This window comes from Lagopus muta, chromosome 4 (assembly GCF_023343835.1).
Source record: "Lagopus muta isolate bLagMut1 chromosome 4, bLagMut1 primary, whole genome shotgun sequence".
NCBI classification, from domain to species: domain Eukaryota; kingdom Metazoa; phylum Chordata; class Aves; order Galliformes; family Phasianidae; genus Lagopus; species Lagopus muta.
In genome coordinates, this window is record NC_064436.1 from 43,476,722 (window position 1) to 43,495,140 (window position 18,419).

At 37.7% G+C, this 18,419-nt stretch overlaps 1 protein-coding gene across 3 annotated transcripts in view; it reads left to right on the forward strand.

Moving 5' to 3' along the window:
• The window catches only part of MTMR7 (myotubularin related protein 7), a 61,174-nt gene extending 42,755 nt beyond the window's left edge, over nt 1–18,419 (forward strand). For 2 of the 3 annotated variants that reach the window (XM_048943386.1, XM_048943384.1), the window contains exons 7-14: nt 3,751–3,883; nt 8,094–8,203; nt 11,022–11,147; nt 11,867–11,916; nt 13,318–13,518; nt 14,411–14,551; nt 16,398–16,524; nt 16,948–18,419. In XM_048943386.1, the coding sequence (XP_048799343.1) occupies nt 3,751–3,883; nt 8,094–8,203; nt 11,022–11,147; nt 11,867–11,916; nt 13,318–13,518; nt 14,411–14,551; nt 16,398–16,524; nt 16,948–17,307 (1,248 nt within the window). In that variant the 3' untranslated portion in view covers nt 17,308–18,419. The remainder of the gene's footprint in view (nt 1–3,750; nt 3,884–8,093; nt 8,204–11,021; nt 11,148–11,866; nt 11,917–13,317; nt 13,519–14,410; nt 14,552–16,397; nt 16,525–16,947) is intronic. The other variant, XM_048943385.1, reaches the window with a different exon arrangement.

Genomic DNA, 18,419 nt, shown 5'->3' on the forward strand with positions numbered 1-18,419 from the left:
TAATAACTTGGAGCAGTAACTGTTAGATTATTTGATAAAAGGCTATTTTCACACACACAAGAATTAACAGTGTTAATAATGAGGCTAGTGAAATATAATTCCTGTTAGAATATTGTGTTTATAATAACAGTTTTGTATTTTAGGAAGATAATCTGAAATATGTTATTGAGTTATCTCAGTCTGTAATTGACTAAAATATTTGGCTAAGACTAAAACTTTAGAGGAATTATGCTATGCAGAAACATGGAAACACAGTAATGATCAAGAAGAGTTTGGAAGGTAATACAGCTTGTACACAACTTTGGCAAACAGCTCGGGGTGATGAGGACCAGGAAAGATTCGGTGGCTGGAGGTGGGAGCAGGAGTACGCGCTCTTCCCTGCTGAACCTAACAAAGCGTGTGAAGGAGGACGTCTCTATCCAATCCCTAGTAGATACGAGATGAGCTATAGATGAGGGAAGGAAACAAAATCAGGGGTATCTCATTTCACTTTGTAATTTGGAAGACAGTTTGACCTGCAGTTACTACCTTTTTATTTTTTTATTATTTTTTTTTTTAATTGGGAAGATGAGAGCGATACCTTCTTACTGGTAGTTCTGCAGACATTGCAGTTGTTGTGAGCATTACAGAAGGATTAGTACCACTGTGTTCAGAGCAGGTTTGGATAGGAAATGCAGACCTGGATACCTAAATAATGCATGCTTAACAGTTCTAACCATTATCGCACGTAGAACAACATAATATTGATTCCAGGGCGAAATCCCAGGCATACATACAGATTGGCAGGAGAAATCCTGAGAATAGCCCTGCAGAGAAGGACCTGGGGGTCCTCGTGGATGAAAAACTTAATATGAGCCAGGAGCATGCTCTTGCAACTTGGGAAGCAAGTGGTATCCTGGGCTCCGTCAGAAGAGGGGTGGCCAGCAGGGACAGGGAGGTGATTGTCCCTCTCTTCTCTGCCCTCGTGAGGCCCCATCTGGAGTGCTGTGTCCAGGTCTGGGACCCCCAATACAAGAGAGACCAGGGAGCTGTTGGAAAGAGTTCAGAGGAGGGCCACAAAGATTATCAAAGGGCTGGTGCACTCCCCTGAGAAGACAGGCTGAGGGAGCTGGGCTTGTTCAGCCTGGAGAAGAGAAGGCTGTGGGGTGACCTCATTGCAGCCTTCCAGTACCTAAAGGAGGGAGCCTACAAACAGAAGGAGAGTCAACTTTTTACAAGGTTAGATAATGGCAGGACAAGGGGAAATGGTTTTAAGTTGAGGGAGGGGAGATTTAGGTTGGATACTGTGGGGAAGTTTTTTACACAGAGAGTGCTACGGTGCTGGAACAGGCTGCCTGGAGAGGTGGTGGATGCCCCATCCCTGGAGGTGTTCAAGGCCAGGTTGGATGGGGCCCTGAGCAGCCTGGTCTAGTATTAAATGGAGAGATTGGTGGCCCTGCCTGTGGCAGGGGGGTTGGAGCCTGATGATCCTTGAGGTCCCTTCTAACCCAAGACATTCTCTGATTCTCCGGCTTTGGTACTCCTCTCTCATTAAGTAGGTCACTCACTGATGGGATTTATTAAGAAATACTTTGTGACTTGGCTATTAATGATATTCATTTAACTAGACCAGGATGACTAGCACAGAGATTTTACTTTGGATACCATCTTCATTTTCTTCAGTGTGTTTACAGAAGAAGTTAATTTAAACTTACAAGTGAAACAAATTAGTTCTATTAATCTTCTTAGAATTTTATTACCCTCCACGCTAAAGAAGATGCCAGGAAATCTGACAAGTGAATTCTGTTCCCTTTAGAGGTTATATTTTCATATTCAGAGAAATTAAGCAAGGACAGGCACAACTTAGAGAATAACAACTGCTTTACAAGCAACAGATGGAATTTGGATAGGTGATGGGGAAAAATTGTTAGTAAATATTGTAGCAGCTGCAAAGTTTGGCAACTGACAATATTTAAAATGAGTACCTGAAAGCCTTGCAAATTTGACCTTATATTTATTTACTTTTAAAAAGTCTATTTCAGATTTCTTCTAATGAACGATTTGTGTGATATAATTGCTCTGCTGGAGGAGAGACAGTTTATAGCATGTGCCCTGCTAAGGATTAGGTCAGTTAAGCACTAGGTGTGTTTCAGTTACAGCTTCTGGATTTCATGGTGTCTTATTCATGCTTACAGATCTTTCCTCCTGAAGCTATATGCTTTTGTCAGGAGAGAGATTTCATGCTGCTTATATTAGAGCACTGGTGACTGCTTCAAAACAGGAAGACTGGGAGTCAACAGATAACTGTAATCTTTCTAGCAAGTCACACTGAGGATTCTCTCCTTAAATGGCTGTTCACAAGCAGTATTTATTTGTGTTTTTTTTTTTTTTTAATTGTTAGCTGACAGTCAAAAAGATCAGCAAAAAAGCAGCTGGTGGACTAGAATTTTATGGGTTTTTTTTTCCTTCTGTTTTTCCTTTATTGGAAGCTACAAGCTAAAAGAAATTTTACACAAGAGTTAAGTAAATGGAAAATGCTGTCTTTTTTTTTTTTTTTTACTAGTTTCCTATTTTTATAGTTTCTTCTGTGTTATGTTCATGTTCATTCTGTGTTTCAATTCCTACTGTTCCTCCACAAAGGTAACTGTTCCTATTGCAAGTTCTACTGTTCTATTCAAGGAAATGGATGTCTCAGAAAATGCTAAGATGAAAGAAATGAGAGTAAACCCGATTTCACATTTTACATCCCTCTATGTTAGGAAACAGACTGGAAAAGGAGTCATCTGCCTATTCACTTACCTGTAGACAATACACAAGACCTTTCCTTTTGATTTTTTGTGAACATTGGCCAGTCTTTTTTCTTTTTTTTTTTTTTTTTTTTAATCTAAGTGATACCTCCCATGTGTCTCCAAAAGCTTTGTTGGTGCCTTTCAGTGTGGATTTGCAATGTTCACTAAATTTTAAATTAGATATTTTTTTGAACAGAATTTTTTACTCGTGCTTAGAGACTTGATGGCCTTGTAAAGCTGACAATTTCGTTACTCCTGATACCTTGACATTTATTGTGAAGTTCAGAGGCTCTACATCATTTATTAAAAATCCAGCTTCCATTTCAATTTTGTTTTGTTTTGTTTGTTTTTCTGAAGCATAAGCTAAATATTTGATAGTGCTGCATTGCAGATGAAGATATTTGTGGTGATTTTGTCTTTTGTGGTGTTCTCAACTGGAGTCAAGACACTGTAATCTTGGGAAAACTTGTCTCTCTAAATTAAACTTGTCTTTCTAAATTAATCTAGGCTTCAGAAAAGGAACCTGGATCAACTTTTGGGTGATCTGGTCTGTTCTGGGAAACACCACTGCGTATGCCATGGAACTGTAGTATGACAGATTAGACACTGCCACCTTCTGGATATATTCTGCTAGTAAACTTAATGCTGACCTCAAATCAAAATAGCCTTTTAAAAACAAATTAAAAACTCTACACTCTTGCAGAAGAGCCTTTTGTAAGCTGTGGGTTTTTTGTTTTTTCTTCTTGTGTTTGAGTTAGCACTCAATGTGTTTGAAATAGAGATCAGAGTCTTAGTGACCCAGCGTACTGCAGTATACTGTAAACAGATTCCCAGTGCCAGAGTACTTGTGTTGACACTGTGATAAATGCTTCCTATTTACACCTGACTTAAATAACTGATTTATTGCAGTAGGCCATGAGCTTTCTTTTAAAAAGAATATTTTCTATACTTGTTTTCATCCAGTTTCTCTAATTTTTTTCAGCTCAATGCAATGGCAAACCGAGCAGCAGGGAAGGGATATGAAAATGAAGACAACTACTCCAACATCAAGTTTCAATTCATAGGCATTGAGAACATCCATGTCATGAGAAACAGCCTGCAGAAAATGCTTGAAGGTATAACTGTTCTTTATTGAATCCCAAGAAAAGATTAGACACAAACTAGAACTTCTCTGAAATCAATAATAAAAGAAAACTTTATCTGCTAGCTCATGGACGTCTGGTATCATTACATTTAGGAGAATTTTCCTAATTGCAAGAACTCCTTATTTCATGAGTAGAATCTAGATAAAACTTACATTAATGACAAGTGTAATTTGACTTTAATACCTTACTGCTACTTCTTCTTCCTTTGTAGTTTACAGTTTGATGGTACAATGAAAAAATTGCTTATATCTGGCTACAGTGGTGGTGGAAAACATAAAAGACTTTTTAAAAGTCTTTAACAAAGACTTAAAAAAAAAAAAAACAACCTCAAAGCATAATGACTTGATTTTTTTTTTTTTTTTTTTTTTTTCCTTTGGTCTTTTTACTTTAAATTTTAACAGAGATTTATTCATTTTCTGTATCGAGCGTGTCATATTAGGGCTATTTATGAAATAGTCAATATGTATAACCATTCTGCACCTTCATAATCCCACGGAAATTAATAATAATGTCTTTATAAATAACTAGTGTATAAAGCAGCACATCTGTATTGCCATTTATTATTTGAATTACATTGCTGCTAAGAGGACTTTTTGGAAAAGGATAAGGATAAACAAGCCATCCTTGACCCACAGTTAAATTGTTGATTTTTAATAGGCAAATAATGATCACTCCAGCCCACGTAGTGTCAGTATTTACTCATGTATATCATCAACAGAAGGTTTCTGAATGTTCAGCTCCTCAGCCAGCATGATCTAGCTATCCTTGGCTCAGTGCTCTACCTATACCCCTTTATTGTTATTATTGCTACCCCTTTATTCTTTATTACTGTATCCCATCATCCATGTGCAATGAATTCTAAATCTAAGAAGGCTGTAGGGAGAGATGTGTTGTGTTTCCACATAAGAGCAATTTTTGAAAACCAGAAGCAAAGGATGATGCATGTGAACAGTCTCTTGTTGCTCCTCATTTCCTGTAGAGATGGACCATCCCAAGAGGAATTCCCCACTCCCCAGAGAAGTGCTGATGTGATTACTGCTTTTTGACAGATATAGTGTCTCTGCCAAGTTCTACCCTCGCATGGGAATAACAAAGAAAGCAGGCACAGGAATTTACTTTGTCCTGTCCTCTTTGATCACAAATGTTTCTAAGTCAGTCTGAGTGGACTTCTGTGGTCCCTGTTCAGTAACTATGCTGTTCAGATGAAGGAGAAAGGTTTTTGGAACATTGCTCTGTGGATTACAGATGTGAGCGTACCCAGAGCTACAGAAGATTTTAGGTTAAGATGTGTTTAATACATCATGATGTATTCTTGCTTAGTTACTTGAAGTGTAAGGTCTCAGAATGGAAAATAGAAGGTTTTTTAGCAAACTGCAAAGCCTTGTTTGGCTAGAACAGAGGTCAGCTGAACAAACCCATCCCTTTGTTTGCTCAGCTTGAGACCAGCAAGGTTGAAGCAGTAAACAACTGGCCTGGCTGCAGGTGATAGAGCTGTGTATTATTTTAGACCAGAAGTTCATGAGCTGGGTTCCTGGCCCTCACTTAGACGTAACAACATAATTCCCAATAAATGAAATGAAACAGTGTTGCTTGGGGCAGAACTTCCTAGCATCTGCTGCAAGCATCTTTGTTTTGTTTTGTTTTCTATTGGATTTGTATTTGTTGTGCTGAAGTCTCATATTTAGAGATCCGACTATAAGATCAGAAATTAAAGAAGTGAATACTGCAAGACTTCAGGCTTTTGCTGAATCTTATGATTCAGCAGTTCAGTGCATAAGTAGGGCTTCTCTCATGTAAGGCATCAGACAGTTTTTCTCTTTTTTTTTTTTTTTCATTTGTGATTTTAACTTTAATTCTAACAAACTTCTCTCTATTAACTTTAACATAACTTTGTTCCTATATGTTAACCTTAGCAAAAATTTTTAGTGATTTAAAATATAAATTATTAAATGTAATATTAAATTGGTTGGATAATGAATCTTTTTTTAGAATATACAAAAAAGTTAGGATTTCGCTTTAATATGGAAGAGAAATCTTTTTCAAGCTGCTGAAATTTCCCTCCAGAAAGCAATTGTTTTACTGTTGTCTCTGCTGCCTCATACTGCTTTGTATAATATAGTATTTTATTCTTTAAATAGAGGTGTACATGATGGCACCTGCATTAGTTTTCATCCTGTGCACAACTTCCAGGGCATAATTCTTAGTATTAGAAGGAAATACGGTACAAGAACTTCTCACTGGAAAGACTGAAGTGCTGACTGTTGACTGGTATTTGTGATGACCTCTATCCACAGGGTCTTGATTTTCCTATGCCCAGCCAATGCTCTTTCCCATGGCATGGGTGCAAGAGGTCTTATTTCTCCCAGGTTCTGCTATCAAGTGGGTTTGCTTGGTTGTTCTGATTGAAAAAGGGTTCCAAGTCTTCTTTTTTTTCTTTTTTTCTTTTTCTTTTTTTTTTTCATGCCGATACCATTCTTTTTTTCCCTATTGGGATGAAAATTCCATTTTTTCCCTTAGGAATTCATATCTGGACTCAGTATTAAGGTCCAGATCAGTCGCCAAAATCATGTGAAATATATGGTGTGTGCCTTTAGTTTAGGACAGTCTGAACTTTGCTCAGTGAAGTGGTAGGTAAATATTGATTCCAATTTGGCAGTGGGAATGAGCAAAGCACTATTTAGCTTTACCTTGGACTTTTGTAAACAGAGACAGCAGCTTCAGTCAAAATTGAGCTACTAATAGGTCATGCTTCCATCTGCACAGAAGCATTAATCATGAGAAAAGCTGTTTGCTCTCAGTGTTGCTATGTATGCATTTTTATAAATACCTTTCAAAAATGACTTTTAAAATCACCATCTGGAAGAGAGCCTGTGTACAAGGATTGCAAGATTTCACATGGACACATTAGGCTATTTTGTGTCTGAATTAAAAGGAGTGAGGACAGTCGGATACACTCAGATGTGATATAAACTCTGAACTTGTCCTATAAAATGAAATTTTGGTCACATTGAAAGAAATGGAATTTTTGCCACAGATGAAAGTTAACTGAGTGTTTTAAAAGATGTTTGGAGATCTAGTAAGACACTATTAATTCACAGGTAATACACTGACTCGGTTTAAAAAAGGCATTGTTTCACTGTATTCCTTAAAGGTTTCATCAGTTAATGTCTTTTACTTTGTGACAGTATAACTGTACATGGATCAAAATAAATGTGTAATGTATATATGTGGTTAATTTAATATCTCATTCCTAAGAACAGATCACACCAAGTATTGCTGGGTGTTTGTTGCTGGAATCAAATATCTGTCGTAGATTTGGGTGGCCTTTTTTATTTCTTGTGAAATAAGAAATAAGTAGCAAACTCTGTAAAATTAAAAAATACGCAAATGAATATTGTTGGATAGATATTTAATGTTGTAAAAGCCGAGAGAGATTTATTTTCTTCAAACATGGTGCAGAGCTAGAAAAGTTTTCAGTAAAATGTTTTCCTTGTCGAGTTACGACTTTTCCTCGCCTTTAGGTGGTGTTTCCTGGCTGCATGTCAAATTTTAATAAGGTTTCATTGAGAGACAAGGAGCCATTGAGTGAACTGCTTTACCTGTAGCACCACTGTAGGTGGTGATGCCAAAGGCTGAATTTAGTGGCGCTGTTCTTAGAGCATTTTCTTAATTCAACTTCACCAGCAAATGTGGATGGGATAGGAGACTGGGGCATGATTCAGTGGTTGTCTGCCTGTCCAATGGCAGGAATGTGTGTATTATCTGATTCTATGCCCTCAGTATTAAGTAGAAGTCCCTTTCTCTAAAGAGTTTGAGAACTACACTCACAACACAACTTGGAAAACATGTGCTGCTCAGAAGGATGTATTTGGTAAACTGACTGCAATAGGCTTCCCAACAACAACTTTTAAATTGAAGTGTATGTACGTGGGGAAATTGTAGACAGCCCTCTTTCTCAAATGTATGAGAAAGTAATGGAATCATAGAATTACAAGGTTGGAAACGACCTGCAAGATCATCTTGTCCAACTGTCCTCCCTTTAACATTGCTACCACGAGCCTCTAAACCAGATTTCATAGCTGTAGAGTAATAATAGTAAATACTTCTACTTTAATAGTAAAGTTTTGAAAGCATAAGGGACTATGTTGACTGTGCTTTTAAGATGAAGCTTATTTTACAGTTTGTGAAATGAAATCGCCTTCAATGAGTGACTTCCTGTGGGGCCTTGAAAATTCTGGCTGGCTGAAGCATATCAAAGCCATTATGGATGCTGGCATCTTTATTGCAAAGGTAAAGTGTGAACACGAAAACAGAACTTGGGCTGACCAGATGTAGAAAGTGAGGACCAAATTCTTTGTCTGTGGGTAACTTCTGTTGTCTTCAGTGAAGTTGTACCTGAAACTAATATTTCCTGTGATGCTTCACATATAAGGAGAAACAATCTTTAGGTGCTGTTACACGGACACTTTGATAATGGGGTAAAAACAAGTTTGTGTTACTTTGCACTGGAGATCTCAAATCTACTGCAGCCTCTACTATCCTGTATCTTGTTATTGCCATAATGTCCTTATTCAAGACAGACAGGGAACCACTGGAGAGTCTAGCGGAAGACCACAGAGATGAACAGGGGCCTGGGGCATCTCCTCTGTGAGGAAAGGCTGAGAGACCTGGGACTTTTCCTGTTGGAGGAGATTAAATGGAGATCTTATCAACGCTTATAAATATCTAATGAATGGGCATCAAGTGGATGGAGCCAGGAAACAGGACAAGGGGCAATGGCATAAAATGGAGCACAGGGAGTTCCATCTGAATATGAAAAAAAATCTTCATGAGTGACAGAGACCTGGAAGAAGTTCCCAGAGAAGTTGTGGAATCTCCTTCTATGGAGATGCTCAAAACCCACCTGGAAATTTTCTTGTTCAACCTACTGTAGGGAACTTGGTTTAGCAGGGGGCTGGTCTAGACGATCTCCAGAGGTCCCTTCCAGACACAGTGACAACCACTGCTAAAATCACAGTTACTTTCACTATTCCTCTTGCCTTCTCCACTGCTTCCTTGTTGAAGGTTTCTTCTCTATGACTACTTCTTCACATTTAAATTTGTCTTAAAGGAATATTAACATTATCCTAACATTAACATTAACATCTAAATTCACTTCCTAACCCAGTACCTGTCAATTACAATGGACAAACTCTCTAGTGACTTCTACTCTTAAATGCTTGATAACTGCTTCAGAGAAAAAGTGCTTTAGTAAGAAATTATTTCTTCTAATCCTCAAGTAATACAGATATTTGTCATCTACTAAAAGTAATTTTATTATTTCCATCCTTGAGCAGCATCTTTTACTGGTTCTGTTCTTATTTTTTAAGAACATAAATAAGAACTGAACAGTTCTTTTTAGTGCAGGCCATTTTATTTACAAGACCTTCCATTTAGGAATATATGGACAAACTTAATGGATCTCTCACCTCAGCATCTGCTCATTTCTCTTGCCTTGCTTCTTCCTGTTCAGCAGTTGTAATTTTTTACCTGAACACCAGCTGCAGGATAAACACACATTTTTTCTCCCAGCGCTACTAGCTTACAGACATCAAGTCATTTAATTAGTTTTTGCCAGCTTATTCCTCAGCATTAATGTATGCCAGTGACTCAGCATTAATGTATGAAAAAATGCATTCTTTCTCCATATGGTTGCTACTCTTATGCTTCCTTGGGCATGAATTTTGACTTATTCTTATTTGCACAGTTCCCTGTTCTCAGTTTTTGGTCTTCTGCCCACATGGGTTCTATTTTAGTAGAACATACTTGTCTCTTTAGATAAACATAGATAATTTATTATTACTCTTTGTTCCCTTTTAAGCCCACATTTAATCTAAACGTTTGTTTTCCTAAGCAGTGTCTTTCCTAAACTATTTTATTTCTCTGCTTTCTAAGTATAGTTCTCCTTAAAAATGACAAATACCAAACTCCTTAGAATTTAAAATAACTCTCAACTTCCAAAAATAATGCAGCACGAGACTCTGGAGAATTTAGTATAATCCTTTCTTTATGTGTTTCTCCTGGATTATGTATAAAATAGTTTTCTCTCTCCAGAGTTTTACTTTAAAGTGATTGTTACAATCTTGTTTATTAGATGTGAATGTTCACCACTGCCACAGGCTTTTGCCCCAAACCATGACAAGCATGTATTTAATGCAGTATGGTGTGGTAATATCCATGGTAACATCCTGGCATCAGAGGCTGACATTGCCATTATTGACATATTCATCAAGGAGAGAAATTAGGTATCACATGGAAATATGGCTGTTCTGCAGCTGCTGTGAGTGAAAGCATTAGCAGTAGCTGAATTAGCTTTAAGTAACTGTCCACTCTGAGCAACTGATGTATTTTAATCGTCCTGTGATCTGTGTGGTCAGATTATTCAAGTACACAGCTGGCCTTCTGCACTGAGAACTGGTGAAGCCATCATCCAGATGACTGTGCTGGTGTATTTTTGAAAATGTGCCTATTCTCATCTGAAATACAGGGAAAAGTTCCTATCACGTGTTACAAATGAGATTTTTATAATCTTCTCCTCGAAGTTCCCAGATTCAATATTTAGGTCTCATTTGCGTTCACAGAACTGTGAGCTGGTACTGCGATCCAGATCTTCTCCATCCTGGGTACGGTCAAAGGGTTATTTCTTCCTCTTCTTTTTACATAGCCTAAAGGCATATTTAGTTATTCATGCAGGTAAAACAACTTCACTATAAGTACTGAAAGTAACCCATAGCCAGAATAGACAACAACTTGGCAATTAGAAAGACTGCTTGACACATGGGATGAGATTCACTGCTACTTTAGTGTAATCACTGTTGATATGGATCCCATTTCCTCCTGTACTGGTACATCAACAAGTGATGCTGCAGCCACCACGCTGCATAGGATAGGATAATATAAAGACCTTGCAAATGAGAAAAACTTCAGAAAGTCTGTGGCAGAATAAAAAATGGAATGAGTTTTCCCAGTTCCCAAATGAATGCCCTCCCTACTGTGCTGTCTCACTTTTCCTCTCTTACCATTGCTTCTCCTCTGTCTGTGAAATCTCCAACTTTTTCTGTGTTCTCAGGCTGTGGCTGAGGAAGGTGTAAGTGTGCTTGTTCACTGCTCTGATGGCTGGGATAGAACAGCCCAGGTTTGCTCTGTAGCAAGCCTTTTCTTGGATCCGCATTACAGAACTATGAAGGGATTCATGGTAAGCAGGTTCTTTTTCAGAGAGTAAATGAAAATTTTATGGTATCATTTTAGAGAACGTTAAGATGAATGGCTTTGTTTCTAATGGAAAATAAATTTCCTTTAGTATGCCTTTTCAGCTAGGTACACATCTATTTTTTTTTTTTCCCCTAACCTTGACCAAAGAACTTTCTCGAAGCCCTAAGGTTTTATTTATTTATTTGTTTGTTTGTTTATTTTTTTGTGCAAGCACGAGTTTGTATTTATTTTCAGGCATCGTGAAGTTGTGAGTGTCAAAATTGTGTGCTCCCTGGACACTAGATTGCAATGAATGAGCTTGTTGAAAAATCCGTTCCTTTTTCAAAGCAAACCAGCCCTAGTTGTTAAGGTAATGGGCACTTATTAAAAAGAGGTTTGAAACATTGGTAGGTTCTATTTTTAGAAAATGATGAATTACACCAATTTAAGTTGTGCTGAAATACTAGCATCCTACCTGCATCGTCAAGAATGCTACTTTCTCTTGAGCTGCCACTGGTGCACATTGCTTGTTATTTTTCTGCTTTCTGTAAAAATCACTTGAGATTCCAATACTGCTTGCTTACATCATATCTGGCTCGTCACTTTTCTGCTTATTCTGAAAATTACCTGGATTCTAATACTACTTGTTTATACCATTCTCCTGCCTGCTTCAACATGTGTCAGCTCTGCTCCACTACATTGAAGGCAATATTCTCATTTTAGGTTTTAATTGAAAAAGACTGGGTTTCCTTTGGTCACAAATTTAATCACAGGTAAGGCCATGCAAAGGTTTTTCTCTCTATATATATGTATTATGTTGTCATTTTCCACTGCCATTCCAATACTTGTTGTCATTCAAAGCATATCAACAAAACACCCTGAGCGTATCACATTTTCTCCCACTATATAATTTAGCTACCTGGAAAAATTGAAGTGAAATATTTTCTTCATATATTTCTTATATATGCACTCAAAGATTGCTGTTGGGAATACTGAGTGCTGGCCTTGCAGTTGCTGTGTGCAATGAGAGATGCACGCGAGAGAAAAATATGTGGCTTGTAAAATGCTTTTGCAGAACCCAGCAGATGTTTCAGCAATGCCAAGACTTCCCATTTCAGGAAAGCATCCATCTTCTAGGATAGTATTAATAGATAACTCATAGACATGCCTACAACTAAGATATACTTTTCCTATTATGCTTTTTTCTCTGATGAGAAAATTTGCTCAGAAATGTCCAAATATATAACTTTTTCATTTATCTGACAAGTTATCTTGGGCATCTGGAACATAATACTGATTGATATGAGTATAAATTTATCTTGTAGTTAAAACAAATTTTCAGGAAATCTGTGCAGTGCTACAACACCTGTGAAATTCCAGCAGGAGAAGTAGAAATTTCAATTTTAGATGTTGATGGATTTTCACTGCGTTGGCATATATGTGTCATGTTTTTGTATACACACACAGACACACACTATACATGTACTAGACAAACAGAATAATTAAAAATACTCCTTCCTATTAGAAGGACTTACGAAGTACTGTTCTACTTCTGTGTTTTATATATTCTATATAAATATATGTATATAAATATATATATTCTGCTCTTCAAGGTCCCCTGCAGCAAGTTGTTCCAACAGTTTTACAGATAGAAAGTTTCCCATTCTCTTGGTAGATACAGTAGCACGTAAATAATTTCCCACTTTCTAAAAATGTCACTAAGAGAGGGCAGCCTTACACTATTTCCTGCCAAAGTTATGCATTTCATCTCCAGCTCTGTTTTCTGGGTCTGTCAGTGGTCTACCATTCAGAGGCTGTCCAGGATAGCTCGCTGAAGTTGTTGCAGTTATTCTTAGGATGACTTCTGTTACTGTGGCACAACTGCCTAGTAATAAGGTTGAAGCATAGCTATGCAGCAGCCAGCTGTAACTGGCTGTGAGGCAACGAGATACCTGTAAGCTCTTTTGTTTCTATTTGATAAGTTCTGCTTTCCTTCTACTTCATGAGTCTTGCATCATTTTTGTAAGTAAAAATATACTTGTGTTTGAGATTTCAGAAATTAATAGCTACGATATACATGTATGCTGAAAATGAGAGTTTTGTTTTCACTAGCATTAATTCAGTTTTCCCAGAAGATTTCAGGTTATAATTGAACGTTTTTTGTCTTGGTTTAGGTATGGCAATTTAGATGGAGATCCAAAGGAGATATCCCCTGTTATTGACCAGTTCATTGAGTGTGTCTGGCAGCTAATGGAACAGTTTCCTTGTGCCTTTGAGTTCAATGAGAGATTCCTGATCCACATACAACACCACATCTATTCCTGCCAGTTTGGTAATTTCCTGTGTAACAGCCAGAAGGAGAGACGAGAGCTGAAGTAAGAAGGCCTTTTCTTTAGTCCTTTATTCTGTTGAGGTCTGTGGGTATTACTGCATTGAAGCTGTGCAAGGTTTCATACAGTTCAAGGTGCAGTGTATTATTCTTGGTTGTCATCTTCTAGTGACACAGATTAATACCAAAAGAGTTGATCCTCTGCAGTGGGACTCTGCTGTGACTATAATCCGTAGTGTGCATAACAGGGATTAGTGAGAGAACTGATGAGAGAGCATTAGGTCTTTAGCCACTGCATTAACAAAATACAAGGTAATTGCCCATGCAGCTTTGAAGAAATCTGAAGATGATTCTAACCCTCATTAAGTTCTCAGTTTAAGAGTCACTGTTCCTCTGTTTCCTAACATGTATATGAGAACTACATGCTTCCTGGACAATACTCAACTCCACCATCATATGGCATAAGTTGTGTCCATAACCCAGCCTTTGTGATCCACATAAAAAGCATTGAACCTTAAAAAGAAGCAGAAAGTCTCTTTGCCTGACAGAATCATGATACTCCCTTGTAAAGCATCATTTTCTGAAGATTATTTTTGTAAAGATTATTTTGTGTAGTAACTGTCAGTGCCAGTGACGTGATTACAAGCCCTAAGATGACTGAATTTAACTCAGGGTAGAGAAAACAAATGACTACTCAGCCTCTGCAGCCAGTTAGCATTCATACAGATATCAGGCTTACCAAGTGTGTATGACCAGCACGAGTTACAAATTACTCCCTCCCAGTTTCACCAAGGCCTCCCTGTACTTATAACTTACATCTAATTCTGCTAAGGAAGTATAAAGCTGACTACAAACAGAGCACTGGAATGCCTTAACAGAGCTTTATCAATACCTGAAGCATGCTAGACATGTTTATATACTTGACTATATTTTTTCAGAATCCAAGAACGAACATATTCACTGTGGGCTCATTTGTGGAAAAATCGTGCAGATTACCTGAATCCTTTGTACAGACCAGACCACAGTCAAACCTGGGGGACCCTGCACCCACAGATGGCTCCCTGCAACTTCTTGTACAAGTAGGTAATATTTCCTGCCTTTGAGAATTGTCAATGAACAGACTCCTTGCATATTTGCTGCATTCCACACGGGAGGTTTCTTCAGCACTTTTTTAATTTTAAGAGAGGAATATCCCAATAAGTTATCTCCAATAATTACTCCACATATCACACCCTGTGACCACAGTCACTAAAGCATCTCAGTGGTTAGAAGGAACTGGGGAGATCACATGAAGTCTGGTTATGGGAATTAGAGCTCAAGGGGCTCTCAGGCTGCTCGCTATTTATGGGGTAAGATGATTGGCTCATAGTCGTAGCATTTAGTGGGACAGCGTTATCAGTCCTAAGCTAGGCTTGTGCATAACAACCAAGCCAAAGGAGGATGCTAGGGAGGGGGGAGCACACCCTCACAGATGTGTTAGTACAGAACATAATGCCTTTGTATTTATGATTCTATTCGAAAATGTATGGAGTCTGAATTCAGATTCAGATGCAATGTGTCTCTTCCTTGCATGCTCATAGTCAGCCAACACCTCTGCAGCATTCCACAGCAGAGTATTAGTCTGAAAAGAAGCTTAAGATTAGAGCTATATTGATAGTTGTGTGTCCTAATTTTGAGGTTACTCACATCTTCCACTGAGAAGCAGCTATTTCAGTTCTGTTGTCATCAATGTTTTCTAAATTTGAATTTATTTAAAATTCTTCCATTTGCAGTCATTTTTGCAATCATAATTTGGTACAGATTAATTGCCAAACCAAGCATTCGGACAAAAACAAAAGGCAGACTTTCTCCATGTTGACATTATACTTAAATATCAAGTAAAACCTGTTGTGTGCACTACTAAGATTTTTTCAAAATTTAACAATGCCTGTTAATTTTTGCAATGCTGGTATTGGCATCCTGACTCAAGTAATTAATAGTTTGATTAATCTTAACATAAGAAGAACTTGATTAGAAATACACAAAAATGTGACTTAAGCAAAACCAATTAGCTTGTTTTCTAATAAAAAGTAAAATCATTTGCTAAAATAAATACCCTGGGTGACAGGAACTGTATTTTTTCATGTCTGCTCTCCCAGGTCATAGCCATTTTAAAACAGTTTAAAAATAGCTATTAATCTTATTCTTTGGTAAAGAGAGATTTATAAAATACTGATACTCCACTGGATGAGTAATCCAGTTGATTTTAATTGAATTACTTGGTTACGTGAGGATTTCCAAACATGAGCTATCAGATGAGAAACTTAGGAGAGAATCTGACTTAAATAATGTACTCAATAGCTTCTTGACTGCTGCATCCAAGGGCAGCTCTCTCAGTTACTTAACCTGTCTGGTGAACTACTTACATTTCCAAAGTCAGGTTCTGGCCACGTGCTTTGAGGAAAACAGAAGAGTGCTATAGCAAGCTACAGACTTGAGTTTGAGTTCTTTTCTCCCAGGGATGAAAAAGAGCTCAATGCTTAGAAGTGCACACAATGTAAATAGAAGAAAGTACTGTAGCAAAAGTTTGCATTACTCTTGGCGGATACTTGTTCCTCTGATAGGCTGTGCCATTGCTTATCCACAATGAGATGAATTGCTGAAAGCCTGAATCAGTGAGCCACCCAAAGCTCACTATGACCTAAGTCATTCAGCTTTCTCTCTGTTTCGTGTAAGAAGTGGTTCATGCTCTGTCCACTGATTTGCATCTTCAGCATAGACCTAATGTAAATGAACCGTAAACCTTACCAAATAAATATTTAATGAATGTATGCAGCATGTGTACACACTCCAATGACAGCTGGGAAAAAAGGAAAAAAAAAAAAGTATGTATTTAAGTCTTCTGAAGCCATCTGACAAAATTACTGATCACCCCATCAATTTCAGATTCTGGAGTGGTATGTACAACCGCTTTGAAAAGGGGCTGCATCCTCGACAGTCAGTCATTGATTATCTGATGGCAGTGAAGGAGGAGACTCAACAGCTGGAAGAAGAACTGGCAGTCTTGGGAGAGGTAATAAGCACTTATTAAAATCTGGGACATTCAGACCTAATGGCAAACAAAACCCGATTCCACATGTGGAAGAGTCTCCTACATGCCTTGTCCGTTTCTGCCATGAGGATGTCCATCCACTGTCCACATCCTCACATAAATTGCTAGGAATGCTTTGCTTTTGGCATCCATAAGACACAAAGGTGGACTTCTTTCTTTAAGGAATAAAAAAATCATGTGTTGGTGCACAAATACTATTCCTGAAGCAAATTTTGTATCATTTAGTAACTCAGTTCCGCATACTTCACAAATAGGTTTATAGGGTGCCACTTGGGTTGGGCTCTTAAGTTTCTTTTTCTTTGTTTTTCAAAAGGTAAAGACACTTAAAAGGAAAACTGAGTCCTAAATGTGTGCATGTAATATATACTCTCTCCTTTATTTCAGAGATTGGCAAATCTTCAAAAACTGCAATTAAGTGGTAATAAAGTCAAGAGTAAGCAGCAAGACCGAAGCAAGGAGTTAGTGCTTTCTGCTTCCAACAACAGCTTAGCTAACACTCCCCAAGAGTACAGCAATGATCTGAAATCATTCCCATCCCGGAGCCCTTCACAAGGGGATGAAGAAGATTCAGCCTTGATTTTGACACAGGACAACCTGAAAAGCTCTGATCCTGACCTCTCAGCTAACAGTGACCAAGAGTCTGGCGTGGAGGACTTAAGCTGTAGGTCCCCAAGTGCAGGTGGCTGTTTGCCTAGCGAAGACAGTGGCAAGGATTCAGATGAAGCTGTATGCCTGGCAGTCTGAAATGCCTTCACAGCAGCAAGGATCAAGATGCAGCTGAGTCCTTCATGGTCTGGAGCGACAACTTTTAATCAGATGAAGAATGGGAATTGTCTGTGGCCTGAAGAAGTAATCCAAAGAAAGGGAACTGTGCAATTATGTAAGTAAAGATTTAGCAGAACAAGCCATTATTAAAGACATAATGCTAATCTCTGATGTTATGAATATTTATTTAAGCCGATGTGGTGTTTCCTTTCACTTTATCAATGCTGCACATAATTATTCCTCACCCTGTACATTTCCATAATTATTCATTGTACAAATTAATAGTTACTCTCCAGAAACACGAAATTCCAAAGTACTTCATGTACTTTGGACAAAGCTGAAGGTTCATTAGCACTAGGCTTACTGGTGTATTAGTCAAAACTTATTGTTGTAGATTTTTTTTGCCCTTGGACATACCGTATATTCCTTTCTTTTCCCATGAGCAGTGTTGTTGTTTTTGTTTTGTTTTGTTTTTTTGAACTCCAGCAACTACTTTCCATTTTCTCCTATTACTGTCCTTTAAGGCAATGTAAACCCAGCAAATGAACATGCTTGCTGAAGGGAACAAATGTAGTATTGAGCCCAAAGAAAGATTCTTCACTAAGCTGCAGCTGCTGAATGTGACTGCATCCCAATTGTACTTGATTCTCAACCAGTGCTGAAAGTTCAGAAGTTTCTGTGAGCAAAACTTCAATCAATATAACAATACTTAGTCTTTATGGCAAAGAATACCTTTAAAATGAACGATGTTAGGCCGTAAAATTCTAAACATAATAAAAATCCTGTCTATTTTGACTCCTAATCAGTGTTATTTCAGTGGGAGTAAGACACACACACTGCACAGGTGATAAGGAGTCCAAACTCATTCATAAAAGTCATTTATGAAAGCACTGCTTAAATTCAGAATTAAAAGTTACTGCCATACAATAATTCCTATGAAGAATATTTCTTCCAAGTTTTGTTTAAAAAACAAAACCAAGGTGTTTTTATCTGCACAAAAATTTTCTCTTTTTAGCACTTGCCAACCTCAGAAGAGCATAGTAATGCTAATTTAAGAAAATGACTAATTCAAAGAATTTTTTTTTTTCTTT